Source organism: Phascolarctos cinereus, unplaced genomic scaffold, assembly GCF_003287225.1.
Source record: "Phascolarctos cinereus isolate Bilbo 61053 unplaced genomic scaffold, phaCin_HiC Scaffold_4;HRSCAF=312, whole genome shotgun sequence".
NCBI lineage: Eukaryota > Metazoa > Chordata > Mammalia > Diprotodontia > Phascolarctidae > Phascolarctos > Phascolarctos cinereus.
Genome location: NW_027555847.1, coordinates 730,213,828 through 730,229,135, shown reverse-complemented (window position 1 = coordinate 730,229,135; position 15,308 = coordinate 730,213,828). Strand labels below are relative to the sequence as shown.

Sequence of the window (15,308 nt, the reverse complement as noted above, 5' to 3'; positions counted from 1 at the left end):
CACTAATGTGAAAATATGTTTAATGGGTATGTAAATGTAAAGCCTATATCAGATTGTGTGCTGTCTTGGGGAGGGTGGGGAGGAGGAAAAGGGAGAAAAAATTTCAACTCAAAAGCATATGGAAAAAATAAAAAAAATTTAAATTTAAAAAAAAGGCTTTATTTTTTTTTTTAATTTTGGAGGCAATGGGGGTTAAGTGACTTGCCCAGGATCACACAGCTAGCTAGTAAATGTCTGAGGCTGGATTTGAATTCAGGTCCTCCTGACTCCAGGGCCAGTTCTCTATCCATTGCACTATCTAGCTGCCACCCAATGTAAAGGCTTTAAAAGAAAGAAATAACATAATTAGGCAAAGAATATTGGGAGAGGATGTGGCAGTGCTGATGCCTTCCATAATTTGCCTGTTCTAACTATAACCCTATGGAGTGGGAGAGGAAGGGGAAATAAAAGATTGCTTATATAATAGATAGCTTCTTAGGCATATTGGATCCTTCCTTTCCACGTGGTCACCTACTTGAAAGGCAATATAGTGGAATAGATGTGAGGTCAGAGGACATGGGTTGAAATTCTTCTGGTTTAATATCTCTGTGACTTTGGAAAAGTAATTTAACTTAACTGGGTCTCGTTTCCCTCATGTGAAAAACTGTTGATATCAGACTAGGTGATCTCTACGATCTCTTCCAGCTCTACATCCCTTGATCCGGTGGGTCTCAGAAATCAAAGGGAAGTTTAAAGATGAACCCAACCCCACCACCACTTAATGCTGGAACCTCAGCTGCAGGTTAGGGCTAATGCCACAGATGACTTCACTGAACCTTCTGGGTATGACTGGCGGTTTAGAGAGGTATCAAGACGGGCAGTTTTAAACTAGATCTTTGTTGAGTTAGTAAACTTGCATGTCATTGCTAACTGAGAAGCTCTTTCTGTGCAACCAGTGAAGTAGGTTTCTTGCCATATTTATTCAGTAGAAAATATAAGATGCTTTTAAGAATGAAAAGTTTCAAGTCTGAGGTTAAACCTTACATCCATCAAGTTGGCAGAGATAACAAAAGATACCAATAGTGTTAGGAGGCTGTAGAATTGGAAGCACAGTAACACAATATCTGTAGTTGTGAATTGGGCCAACTATTCTGGAAAGTCATTTGGAATTATGATTTATTAAAAGGTCATCAAATGCCCATGCTGTGTGAAACAAAGACCCCACTGCAAGACATAAATTCTCAGGACATCAGAGAAAGAAAGGTTTGATCTACACTAAACTATTCATTACAGTGATTTTTTTTGGTAGCAAAAAATGAAGTAGATACAAAAGAGAAATAAAATAGATATTCATCAATTGGGGAATGTCTAAACAAATTGTGGCATGTGAATATATTAGAATATTATTGTGCCATAAGAAACAGTGGATAGGAAGAATTCAGAGAAGGGTAAATGAACTGAGACAGATGGAAGTAAGCACTATATGCAGGGACTCACTCACATACTCTGATGGCCAGATCTGTGGTCTCTTCAGTGTGGAAGCTCCTTCCAGCAAGGTAGATCTCAAACCATCCATGTCTGGCTCTCCATCCTGTGTGACTCTTACCTGTATCCTCACATAAGTTCACCACAGAGGATCCATCCAATATGATGGAGTCCTTCCTTCCTTCCTTTCTCCTGACATCTCAAGAGGACTTGTGGAGTGTTCTGGCTGTCCACCTATCAGCTCTCTTCCTTACCCTGTGGCCAGCTCATCTTCTCTTCTTATATGATTCTTTAATGAGAAATATATGCAAGGCAAATTATCCCCACAGAAGAGACTAAGAGAGTTCAGAAAGTGGACTGATCAGCAGACATCTGACTTCTGTGACAAATGGAGACAGGTAGCTGGCAAAGGTGACACAAAACTGAACTAAAAATTAGTTTGTAAAGTCTTATAATTCTGTAATCTGTTCTGGGACCCTCAAATCTCTCAGTTGTGGGTATGTTTATAGATTAGGTAGAAATGGAGGGCCATCACCAGTTGCCTTGCCACTGGTTTCTGATAACTCTGGGGGAGAGAGTGAGGCTGATGCCTTTGCACAGTTCTGTCTCACTTAAATCTGACCCCCTAGCAAAGAAAGAGCCAGCAACAACAATCTGAGTGAAGAAGCTCAGGGGTTCCAAAGTTCAGTGTTCCTCTCTCAGAGTTTTCCTATCAGTCACTTTTATTTGAAGAAAAACTCTGAGCTAAGTTTAAAAGTGCTCTCATAAAACACTTTAATTCAAAAGGGATTATTATCTCAGCACCACCTGAAAATCACTTCATGTCACAGAAATGTATTATCTTCTATACCTTTAACTATCCTGATTCAATTCTAGGACATCTGTTGTTATCTCTACCATCCACAATGATGCCATTCCTGGAAATATTGTCTCTAGGTGTTGTTGTACAATTAGAGAGAATTTGTTATTCATTATTAGTTATTTCTGCAAGATGCAAGAGGAAGGTATCAACGTTTTCAAAATGAAAAGAGGGGCTGTTCCTAGTTCACATTTCAGACTTTCAACCAATCACATTGCCCCAGTCTCCATAATGCTGTCAGTCCTTTAACCATTTATATTGTCTTTCCCCTACCAACTTCTGTTCTTTGTTCTGTCCTTAAATATGGAGGGGGGGAGGGTGGAGGCTGCCTATCCTCCTCCGGGACTTTGAGCTCAGTGGGGAATCCATTGACCCTCTTTATTAGTAAACTCATGTTAACTAATAAAATGCTAGTGCTCAGAGCTTTGTACCTCAGTTGACTTGCTTTTTCCCTGCGACAATTTATCCTTGCGGTCTAGAGAACACCAATGTAATCTCTCCTGAAGGAAGGCTGTAGCTTATAGAATCTATGCATGCAGACCATTGTCATCAGATTAGACCTGATTGCCTTGAGACCATCATGACAGTCTCACCTGATTTGTTATTCAGTCATTTCAGTCATATCTGACTCTTTGTGACCCCTTGTGGGGGGGGGGGAGAGTGGTTCTTGGCAAAGATGTTCTAGTGGTTTGTCATTTCCTTCTCCAGTTCATTTTACAGATGAGGAAACTGAGGCAAATAGGGTTAAGTGATTTGGCCAGGTTCACACACCTAGTAAGTGTCTGAGGCTGGATTTGAACTCATGAAGTTAAGTCTTCCTGATTCCAAAGCCAGTGCTGTATCCACTATGGTACAACATAGCTGCCTTTAGTTTCACCCAAAAAGGGGGCTCTAAGTTTATAGAATATTTGTTGTTGTTGTTGAGTCTTTCTGTCATGTCCAACTCTTTGTGACCCCATGGACCATAGCAGGCCAGGCCCATCTATACTCCACTATCTCTCAGGTAGGCCCTTAGATAGAAAAGCATAGAGAAAAGGTTAATTTTTTAAAAAAGAAAGAGTTCAAAGTATTGAAGTGTTCAAAGGCCTTTAGTATTTGCACTAAAACCAAGAAAACTATGTCTTCTTTTTGAGTCAGTTACTTAATCAGCATTTCTTAAGCTCCTAGTGGGCAGCTAGGTGGCCTAGTGGACAGAGTCCTGGGCCTAAAACTTTTCCAGAGTCCAGATCAGGCCTCGGATGTTTCCTAAATGCATGACCCTGGCCAAGTCACTTAACCCTGTTTGCCTCAGCTTTCTCATCTGTAAAATGAGCTGGAGACAGAAATGCAAAGCATTCCAGTATCTTTGCCAAGAAAACCCCAAATGGAGTCAGGAAGAGCTGGGCACGGCCCAGACTACCGAACAATACCAGCACAGGAGAGAATTCTGGGAAGATGGTGGATTAGGTCAGAAAATTCCAAGCTCTCAAGATTTTCCCACAGAAAAGAGACAAAATATCACCTTAGGGTGAACAAAGTGAGGATAAAAATAAATAAGAAGGGGGGGGGGTCTTCCTGGGATAGTTAGAGAAGATGAAAAGAAAAATCCCAGGACAAAATCCCAGTGAAGAGTTAAACACCTCCAGTCTAGGGACCTGTTAACAACAAGCAGCAGACCTGGGCTCAGCTGGGTTGGGAGGCTGCCTGGGCCCCAGGATAATGAGGGGAGTTGGGCATCTGAGCTGGGGAAGATCAAGAAAACCTCTGCTGACCTGGAATGCCAGACCCAGCTGTGCTGTAGAGAGCAGCACCGGCAACAAGGAACCAACACACATCAGGGGAGTGCAGAAGCAGGGACAGAATGCCCCCAGCAGGGGGAACTCACAGGAGGCTGCAGGTTTGGCTTTGGTTCCAGGCTGGAGGGGAGAACTGAAAGATCTGGGCCGAGAGGCACCATCCCCCACACCCCAGGACTAGACATGATTGCACAAATTCAGCTAAGTTTACAAAATTGCAAAGGCCAAGGAGCAAGAATCCAACCACAGAAAGCTATTCTGGGAACAGAAAATGGGGTTCATCTTCAGAGGAGAGTACTGAAGCAAAGAAACCCCCTTCTACCTCAGAGTACTGTCAAATGGTCACCTGCCCAAAAACAATTTGTGGAAGAACTCTAAAAAGACTTTAGAAATAAAATGAGAGAAATGGGGGAAACTAAAATAATAATGATAATAATCTAAAAAAAACCAAAAAGACTATGAAAGGAAAGTCAACCAATTAGAAAAGGAGATCCAGAATCTCAAGGAAGAAAATGACACCTTGAAAATTAGAATTGGGCAAGGTGAAACCAGAGAAATTATGAAAGATCAAGAAATAATTAAACAAAATATAAATAATGAAAAAAAAGAAGAGAAAGGGGAACATAAGAAAAACAACATATAGAGAATAGATCAAGAAGAGAAAACATAAAAATAATCAGATTAACTGAAAGCTATGATCAAAAAAAGAATCTTGATACAATAATATGAGAAATAATTAAAGAAAATTGTCCTGAAGCGTTAAAACAAAGAAGGGAAGGTAGAAATAGAAAAAATCCATACATCACCATTTAAAAGAGATCCTGTGAGGAAAACTCATAGGAATATTAGAGTCAAATTCCAAAACCCCCAGATCAAGGATAAAATGTGAAAGGGAACAAGAAAGAAACCATTTAAATATGATGGTGCCACAATTAGAATCACACAAGACCTAGTAGCATTGACATTAAAGGACCACAGGTCTTGGAACACTATATATCTTAGAGCAAAAGAACTGGAGCGCTGGCCAAAAATATCATACCCATCAAAGTTAAGCATGATCCTGAATAGGGGGAAAAAATGGACATTTGATCAACTGTCAGAATTTTGTTTTAAAAAAAACCCTGAACTTAATAGAATATTTGACATATAAGAGCCAATAGAAACATAAGGTACATACAAAAGACTGATTACAAGGGATTCAATAAGGACAGACCATTTATTTTTTATATAGTAAAATGCAAGATGTATGTCTAAGATTCTTATTAATAATTGGGTAGCTCTTAAGAAAGATTGGGACAGACCTGAGCATGATATGACTTTAAAAAGTAAAACCATTTAGGAACAGCTAAAATAAGTAACTATTTTATACAAATGAGGTGCAAGAAGAAGAACTGGTATAGGGGAATTAGATAGGGAGGGTTGGTAGTTCTGGTAAGCTACTTTCTTCGGGAATGTGTTTAAGAAGGAACAATACATATGTATTTAGAAAAGTATAAAACTCTTCTAGATTTACAAGAAATAAAACAGTGAGAGGAGAGAGGACAAGTAAGAGATCACTAAAGAGGAGGTTGAGGGTATAGTTTATAGGGGGCTATAGAAGGGTGTTTAGATTTATGGGAATGGATGGATAAGAGAGGGATCCTTGGGGGGAGGGGTAGAATAAATAATAGAAGTCCTAGGTAGTGGGTAGAAGTAAAGTAGAGGAGTCAGGAGAGATAGGAAACAAGAGATATGCACAAACATAAAAACAAAGATCAAGAGTAGAATTTGTTTGGGAAAGTATATGTATATGTATGGGAAAGTATGTGTAAGTATATATATGTATACATATAGCTATAGAGAAACATACCCACATTCAATTGTAGGCTTCTGGGGAGGGGAGGCAGGAAGGGACAAAAAGAACAAAGTGAAAAAAGTGCACAGCAGAGAAGAAAAGAAAACCTACAAATAAGCAAAGAGAAGATGGACAGCTCAGGACACCACTATAGCATTTAATCATACAGGCTTTCTTGAAATGGAAATTTATCATTCCATATTTTGAATTCTCTTATGTTCTACACATGACATGCTCTTTTTTTTTCTTTTCTTGCTTTGTATTTAAGTTCCAATATTTAACTTTGTGATATCTTTTTTTTTCTTTTCTCTATTCTGTATTTGTGTTCTGGTGTTTAAGTCTAAAATAAAATTCAACTGAACATACAACAACAACCAGCTTCTTTGATGGCAGGGCTTGTGAAGGAGAGGCTGCAGGGTCCGGAGGTCCTGACCTAGAGTGTGATGGGAAGAAACGGTTCATACTGGGGGCCTCTGGGGCTAAGTAGTGGGGGACTAGAAGGACCCTCCCTAAGAGGGCTTGCTGGAAGCAGGGGCTGAGGTCACTCTGCCTTCTATGGGGATGACATCCTTCTGCCTTATTCCCTGGAGCTGGGATCTCTCTGCCTTCTAGAAGCCAGCTCTCCCAGGTACAGTTGAGCCAGGGTCCAACGATGGTCTTGGCTTCTGCTGTCTGCCTTTCCACTGGGTCTCATCCTCCTCATCTTGTGGTAAGAGTGCTCCAGGTCCACCAGGACCATCCTTCTCTCCTGGCCTGGCTTCTCTTCAAACTCCCCACCCCTAACTCTTTTCCAGACTGCCTATCATTCCCAAATGTTCAGGTAACCCTCCCCAGACTGACTATTGAGTCACACTTTCCCAAACTTTAGTCTTGCCCATAGGGACCCAGAAGTCCTGCTTTCAGCCTTCCCATTGGGACCCATGTAGTCTGTCTCCCTGTCTCCAGCTCCTCCCTTCAGACAGCCCCCTGTAAGGATCCACCAGCTCTGCCTGCCCTGATGACCCCACCCTGGACACAGGAGCAAAAGCTCTTTGCTGCTCCCCCCACACCCTTATCTGCACCCACTGGTCTTGGGATTGTTCCTTATCCCAGGCACTGTCTCCCTGTCTCCAGTTTCTCCTTAGGGATTCCAAGCCTAAGCTCTACCAGAGGATCCAGTCTTCCTCAGTTCCTAGTTAGACCTCAGGACACAGTCATCTTGCTTTGCCAGGCACAGTGCCCATCTGGAGCACTTCTGTCACTCCAGTGTACCCCACCTCCCTGCCATAAGCCATGTTAGATTGTCTTGCCACCCAGACACTATCCCTGACCCCCTTACACAGGCCTCCTGCTTCCCTGTCTCAGGCCCCGTGCCAAGAGGCTGAATCCCAGACTGGATTTTCTCTCCTAGCCTCAGGCTTCCCCTGGTCATTCTCTGGTGGCTCCATTCAAAAGCCCTCCCCATCCTCAACCTTCCCTAGCTTCCCTCCCTCCTAGATCAAGCAGTCAGCCTGTTGTCTAGATAATGTGTGTGTGAGTCTGGGAGAGGACCAATTTAGAGAGAGAGAGCTCTGACTCCCAGGTCACTGAGGCTCTGACTGGTCTCACTCCACCTGGGATCCCAAGCCCCTTCTGCCTCTTGGGTCTCCATTGTTATTCATTCTTCTTTCTCTAAGAGGACCAATGACAGCAAGAGGGTGATGTCTTGACTTGCAAGTGATTGCATTGAAGAGGGGCAGAACAGCCCAAAGGCATCATCCTCACTCTCTCCTTCAGTCATTCAGAGTCCAGTGGCAAGACATAGGTCAGGACAACTGTCCATGGCCCTGAATGCAGTGGGAGACCTTGGGTTTTTTTAAGCTAAGGTCTTTCCCAGGTCTCAGTTTGTCTGAGGCAACATCCATTCAGAGACTAAAGGTTAGGTGAGAATTGAGGCTAAAGATTTCCCTTCTTAGAAAAATCAATCAAAACCCCCCAAATGAGAGAGGTTTGGGCTGAGACCTCTTCTCAGAGGGCCAGAGTGATTTGGGTACAAAGGCATCCTCAAGTAGCTCCATTTGAATCCCAAGAGGCTTTAGCAAAGCCTGGCTTGGCAGAGCTATATTTCTTTGTTTTTTTCAGCCAAAGACAAGGTTTATGAGAATACCTATCATATTGAGCAGACTCTTAATGGATCTCAGCATTTGTATCACTAATACAAATCAGATCTTAAGAATCTGAACAGTGGCTAGATTTTAAGAATCTCAGCATTTAGCTAGATTTTAAGAATCTGAGCACCTAAATGGAGACAAGATGGACCTTATATACAGGAAAACTATGGGAGGGACCTAGGAGTGGCCAAGTAGTTTGGGGTGACTAGAAAGCCAGGGACCTGGACCATGGGGCCAAGGGAGAATGGAGTTTAGATAGGATTAAGGGTAGGAAGTGACCAGGGGCAATTGGGAGATTGGCTTTAGCTGAAATGAAAGGCCAGTTGATAGGATTATAGGCCCAGGTGAACTGCAGGGATTTGGCCAAGTAGGGAAGTCCAGGATTTTTCCTTTCTGGGGGCCCAAAGATATGACTGTTTCCTCTTAGGGGTTCGGATCCCATCACCATCATGGGACCCAAATACTTTTGGGGTAAGTAATGAAGATCTTGGCTTCTGAAACTGCTTCCTGCTGGAAGGGGCATAGAGCTGCAGAGCTATATTTCAAGAAATCATAAATGAAGAGTATATGAGATGAGAGTTCATTGTCCCAGTTTTTAAAAATTATAGAATAAATACATAGGGAAAGGAAAAAAGTAGTCTCCAAATCCAAGATATTTTGGAAGGTTTAAGCGATCAAAATTGACATTGTTTTGGACAGAACACCCACATGTAAGGCTATGACTCCCCATGAGGGAGGGAGAAAAGGAAGGAAGGAAAGAAGGAACAAATGAACGAACAAAGGCACGAAGGAAAAAAGAAGAAAGAATGGAAGGAAACAAGGAGGGACAGAGGAAGGAAGGGTGGAAGCAGGAAGAAGTGGTGGATGAAGAAAGGAAAAAAGGAGAGTGGAAGGAAGGAAGGAAGGAAGGAAGGAAGGAAGGAAGGAAGGAAGGTAGGTAATAGCACTATTGCCGAACTGGAACTGGCCACTTGGTCCCCAGTGGGGCAGCTACTACTACTCATAGACTGTTGTTTGTTCTTGGCTCTCAATACAAGGAGGGCAGAGTACCAGTTGGAGGGGCAGCTCTGATTCTGGGGCCACTGAGGCTCTGAGTGCTCTCATCCCATCTGGGATCCCAAAGTCCCCTTATACCTCTTGGGACTCTATAGAAGGATGAGGAGAGGAGGCAGACAGAAGAGGAGTAAGAGAGGGAGGGAAGTAGTTTTCCCTTTCAGACCATCTTCACATCTAAACCTCACCCTACCTCCTTCCTCCCTCCCTCTGTAGCTTGGAGTATTACTTTCAGTTACTCTGGTGCTGCAGTTTTATCCTGGCAGTCTTTCCACTCAGAAGGAGGGGGGAGTGAGTCTGGAAGGGAGGGAGGAAGGGAGGGGGTGGAGACACTGGAGAGGAGGAGCCCACAGAGATGAGCAGCCTGGTAGGTGGTGGCCCAGGTGGAGTTTGAGCCCTGGGGTGGAGTTTGGAGGCCTGGGAGGAGTTTAGGACTGCAGAGGGCATCATTGCACTGGAGAAGGCATTCCATGTGATGGAGGGCAGGGCTTAGGGAGGAGAGGCAATCAGGGTCTCTGCTTCCTAGCCCTGGGTGTGATTGGAGGAAACGGCCCAGCCATCCTGGGGGCCTCTGGGGCTGGACAGGGTGGCGCTCTTGGGAATAGGAAGACCCTCCCATAGTGGGCTGGCCAGAAGGAGGAAGTCTTTTGAGCCTGGACTACTCTGCTTCCCTGCATCTCAAATCTCTTTCCTTTCTTCCCCGGAATCTGAGATCTCTCTTCCGTCCCTTCAAGCCAAGATCGCTGTGCTTTCCCTTGGACCTGAGATCCGCTCTGCCTTCCCTGGAGCTGAGATCGCTCTGCCTTCTGGACGCCAGCTCTGTGCTTGCAGGTCCCAGGTAGGTCTAAGCCAGAGTGCCCCCCCCGCCCCCCTCCATATTTCCAGGCTTCTGCTGGCTGCTCTTGCCATTGGGTCTCATTCTCATCTGACCTCTTGGTGAGTGTATTAAAGGTTGGCCAGTAGCACAGCTTCTTTCCAAGCCTGGGTACTGAATGAGCTCCCTGCCCCTAAACCTTCTCCAGATTCCCAATCACTTCCTAAATTCCTGACTCACCTTTACCACAGTGAACGTTGGATAACACTTTTCCAGACTTCAGACTTTGCCCATAGGATTCTGGGAATCCCGATTTCAGCCTTCCCATCCAGACCCACGTGTCTTGTCTCCCTGTCCCCTAATCTCTAAGCTCTTGGTTAGAAATTCTATTGTCTTACCTTCAGATCCAGCCCCCCTTGAAGATCCAGAAATCCTCCCTTACTCCCCCCAGGACCCCACCTTGGACACAGTTACCAAAACTCTTTTGGAATCTTTCTTCTCTGCACCCATGGCTCTGGGGCTGGTTTCCTATCAGATCCTAGGCATGTGGCTCACTGTCTCCATTTTCCTTTTAGGGATTCCAAGCCTAAGCTCTACCAGAGAATCCCAAAAGTCCTCCCCAGCTCCTAGTTAGACCTCAGGACACAGTCATCCTGCTTTCCCAGGCTCAGGGTCCACCTGGAGCCCTTCTGTCACTTCAGGATCCCCCACCTCCCTGCCATGAGTCATATTAGACTGTCTTGTCTCCCAGACCCTACTCCTGCCCCCTTTACCCAGGCCTCCTGCTTCTCTGCCTCTGGTCCCATGCCAGGGGTCTGAATCCCAGACTGGATTTTCTCTCCCAGTCTCAGGCTTCCCTGGTCATTCTTTGATGTCTCCATTCAAGAGCCTTCCCCATCCTCAACCTTCCTTAGCTTCTCTCCTAGATCAAGGAGCCAGTCTCTTGTCTGCATAATGTGTGAGTGAGTCAGATAGAGGGGATTCAGGGAGGGCAGAGGACCAGTTGGAGGGAGAGGTCTAACTCAAGAGCCACTGAGGCTCTGACTGTTCTCATCCCATCTGGGATCCCAAGCCCCCTCAGCCTTTTAGGTCTCTATGGGACAATGGAGAGGGGAAGGGGTAGAGAGGGAGGGAAGTAGTCTTCCTGTTCAGGCCATCTACATTTCAAAGCCTTACCCTCCCTGCTTCCTCCCTCAATAGGTTGGAATCTTTCCCCTGAGGGCAAGACCAGGACCTTTGTAACTCTGTAAATTTGCCCTCTGTAAATCCCTGCATGCCAGCCTTCTGCCTAGGAAGAGAAGAGAAAGACCTACCCCACTGGGATCCTTCTCCTCCCTGCCCAGCTCAATCTGCCAAGCACCAAGGCCAGGCCCAAAGCAGGGAGCCTGGAGCCAGAGGGAATGGCCCCTGGGAGCCACAGCCCCCCACCCCAGGTGAGTGCAGTCTTCTGACTAGCATTAACTAAGGAGGGTTAGGGTTAGGGTTAGACATGGAGGATGGTCTATGAAGTTGGGAATTCCTTCCTTATGGACCATTTCTTTACAAAAATAGGCATGAAATTGAATAAGGCAGTAAAAACACTGCCCTGCTCTCTGCTTCTCTGTGTTAAACTAATTCACTGACACTCTGGCATATGGAGCACTGACTCCTCCCTCCCCTGTTTGTTCTGAAGTTCTCCCTCATTAGAATGGGTCAGGCAAGTTTCCCAGGTCTCCCTGAATCCTTCCCCTTTACCCTTTGCTAGGTCCAGTCAATAAACATTTGTTATTGTTGTTGGATTGGTTTTTTAGTTGTGTCTCACTCTTCAAATCTTCATCACCCCATTTGGGTTGTTTTTGGCAGAGATCCCTGTTGCTATTTCTTTCTCTAGTTCATTTTATGGAGGAGCACACTGAGGGAAATAGGGTTAAGTGACTTGCCCAGGGTCATACAGCTGGGAACTCTAGCTGCCCCAAAAAGCCATTTTATGCCAGGCCCTGTTCAAAACTTCCCTGGACACAGGAAGGAAAAAAACAGTGCCTGCCCTCAAGGAGTTCATAGTCTAATGAGAGAGACAACATGTCACCTTGTTGTTCAGTCATTTTAGTTCCATTTGACTCTTTGTGACCCATATGGAGTTTTTTTTGGTAACTACACTGGAGTAGTTGCCATTTCCTTCTCCAATTCATTTTACAGATGAGGAAACTGAGGCAAACAGGATTAAGCCTGAGTTGCCTAGGGTCACCCAGCTACTGTCTGAAGCAGTATTTGAGCTCAGGTCTTCCTCTGTCCAGTACCAGCACTCTATCCCTACTGCCACTGACCTGCCCCAACAAGTCACCAGCTTTGCCCATACAAGCGCAATTAGGGTTAGTATAGTATACAATGGCATGAAGTCTGAGAAGGAAGGTTCTAACCATTTTAGGGACCAGGAAAACAAATTTTTCAGAAAGTGAAATTTTTGCTGAGACTGGAAGGAAGCCCAGAGCAGGCGTTTTTGTTTAGGGTTAGGGTCAGGGTAGAGAACTTTCCAATCATGGAAGGGAGCCATTGGAAAGGCATTTCACATTGCTTTCTATTTTTCCCCCCATTTTGTTTGATTGTTTCTTGATGTTTCATAGTGTCAGTAACTTCCACTTGCTCAATTCTGATTTTTAAGGAATTATTTTCTTCAGAGACCTATTATACCTTTTTCATGTAGCAAATTCTATGTTTTAAGAAGTTCTTTTCTTCAAGATTTTTGTGTGCCTCCTTTAGCAAACTTTTGACTTGTTTTTTTTATGATTTTCTTATATTGCTCTCATTTCTTTTCCCAATTTTTCCTCTACGTCTCTTGATTGACATTTAAAATCCCTTTTCAGCTCTTCCATGGCCTGAGCCCAGTTCAAATTTGTCTTTGAGACTTTGGATGTAGGAATTTTGACTTTGTTGTCTTCCTCTGAGTGTGTATTGATCTTCTTTGTCACCACAGTAACTTTCTATAGTCATAATTTTTTTCTGTTATTTGCTCATTTGTCCTCCCTATTCCTTGACTTTTAACTCTTCACTAAAGTGGGGCTCTGATTTCAGGGTGGAGGGCTCACTGCAAGATTTCAGTTCTGCCAAGATGGTATGAGTTAAGGAGGGGTATGTATATTTCCCATGTGCACCTAGGAGTTTTCAAGTTCTGAAATAAATCAAAGGTATGAGTTGAGGAATAAAGTAATCTAACAGCCTAGGGGATCTCCAGTGTATTTCCCAATCAAAGAGACCCATTAAAAAGTTTTTATAGATTTAGGAGAACAGAGGGAGGAGGCAGTATGAAGTAGCAAGCCTGGTCATGAGACCCCAGTGGTCCTTAGAGATCCAGGCAAGGAAAGCCACCTCATTCCAGCTGCTCTGCCCTTCATAACATGAATCCCAATGTCAGAGGGCAAAGACACTAGAAGCTGTGCTGTAGCTTGTGCTGGGCTCCCCACAAGGCAACTTCTATGTGGTTCAGCTCAACCTAATCAAAAGTAAATGTCTTAAGAGTAAGAAGGTAAGGACGTTACTCAAAGCTGACATTACAAGGATCATTTCATGAAGGGGAAATCCATATTACATTTTGTATTAGCAATTTATGTCATTATGTTAATAATTTCTGTCAGAGTCATCCTGTCCTTCTCTTTTCCCGCATATCCATTAAGGTGCAAAGGCCTGTCAGTTTCACCTTTGCACCATCTTTAGAATATGCCCCCCTTCTCTCTTCTGACACTACCACCATTCTAGTGCATGGCCCCATCACCTCATGCCTGGTCTATTAATATAGCCTATTGGTGGGTCTACTTACCTCAAGCCTCCCACTCAAAGCCATTCTCCATTCAGCCACTAGTCATTTCCTACAATGCAATTCTGATCAAGTCACTGCATTACTAAATAAATTCCAGTGACTCTCTATTTGTTACCTCCAAGATCAAATAGGAAATGGTCTGGTTGGTATTCAAAGCCCTTTTTAACTTATTTCCTTCCCCCTCCTCCCAATAACCTTTCCAGTCTTCTTACAGCTTACTCCACAACATTTATCCTTTAATCCAGTGGGATTGGCCTCCTGGCTTCTCTCAGCTCTAGGCATTTTCAATGGCTGTCCCCATGCCTGGAATACTCTCCCCACCCCCTCATCTCAGACTACTAACCTCACTGTCTTCTTTTAAATCTCAATCAACTACTAAAAGGCTAAGGGAGTGTTTCCTAACCCCTTTTCATTCTTATTCCTTCTCTCTTCTAATTATGTTCTATTTGTTCTGGATTTAACTTGCTTTGTATATATTTGTTTGCTTGATGTCTCACCTATTAAATGGTGACCTACTTGAGGCAGGGACTGTCTTTTACCCCTTTTTGTATCCTCAGTTCTTAGCATTGTGCCTAGCACATAGTAGGTGCTTAATAAATGTATATGGAATTGAATTGACAACTTCTGGTCTTTGATGAGACCTTGTCATATCACTCTCTTCTTCCTGTCCAGTCTTCTCCTCCTCACTTTCATGCATCTTCCCTTGTTGTAATGTAGTGCCACAAAAGGACCTTCTGCTGCAGGCAGGATGTCAGAAGATTCTGTCCATAATCCCCCCTGTCATCCTTTACATTGGTACCTCCACCAGATTTCCTCCTTCATCCCTGTCTGCTTGTGTACTTTGAGAAAGAAATCTCTTATTGGTCTGCCTGTTGTTACTCTGCTACTGCTGTTGTCTACATTTATTCACTGCCCCTGCATTTCTTCAGTTTGGGTTGTTCTCTAAGCAAATAATCTCTTCCTTTCTGGTTTTCTTTCTAAAAATGTTTCAGGCTCCTCTTCATTATTGAATATCCACTTTTTGTCTCATATTGTTAAGCTCACATCTTTAGGATAGGTAATGCTGGGCTACATCTTGTACTCCAGCATGCTCTGGAACACATTCTTCCATTTCCTCTCCATTTCTAGTGGGTTTGCATTAGTCTTGCATTATTCCAAAGTATTTTCCATTGAATTGAAAAGTCTTTCTCCTAGTGGCTTGTAGGACTTTCTGTTTCTAAATTAAATTATTAAATGTAACTTATCTGTCTTGGGAGTTCCAGCCTTGAGGGGTTTTTTTAATCATTATTAAATTTTAATTTGTGGAAGAAAACAAGCATGTCATGTCCATAACACATTACAATAGAATTTTCTTCCTTATGCTTTTATATCTATTTTCCCAAATGGTTTCCTTTCTTTTCATAATTTTTTTACTTTCTTTTTTTCCTAATTTTTCCTCATTCTGTTTTACTCGACTTTGAATTCCTTATTATAATTTTCTTGAATTGCATTTATTTATTTATTTGCATACTGTCTTTTTAACTCCTTTTAAGTTCTTCCAATATATTTTTTTTGAGTTTGTGTCCAATTGACTTTACTCTTCAGCATAGG

General features: G+C 43.4%; 1 protein-coding gene across 1 annotated transcript in view; it reads left to right on the top strand.

Moving 5' to 3' along the window:
- The window catches only part of LOC110203696 (uncharacterized), a 53,471-nt gene that overhangs the window by 21,750 nt on the left and 16,413 nt on the right, over positions 1-15,308 (top strand). The window contains 2 exon segments of the mRNA XM_078151864.1: positions 9,849-9,952; positions 11,221-11,361. Coding sequence (XP_078007990.1) covers positions 9,849-9,952; positions 11,221-11,361 — 245 coding nt within the window.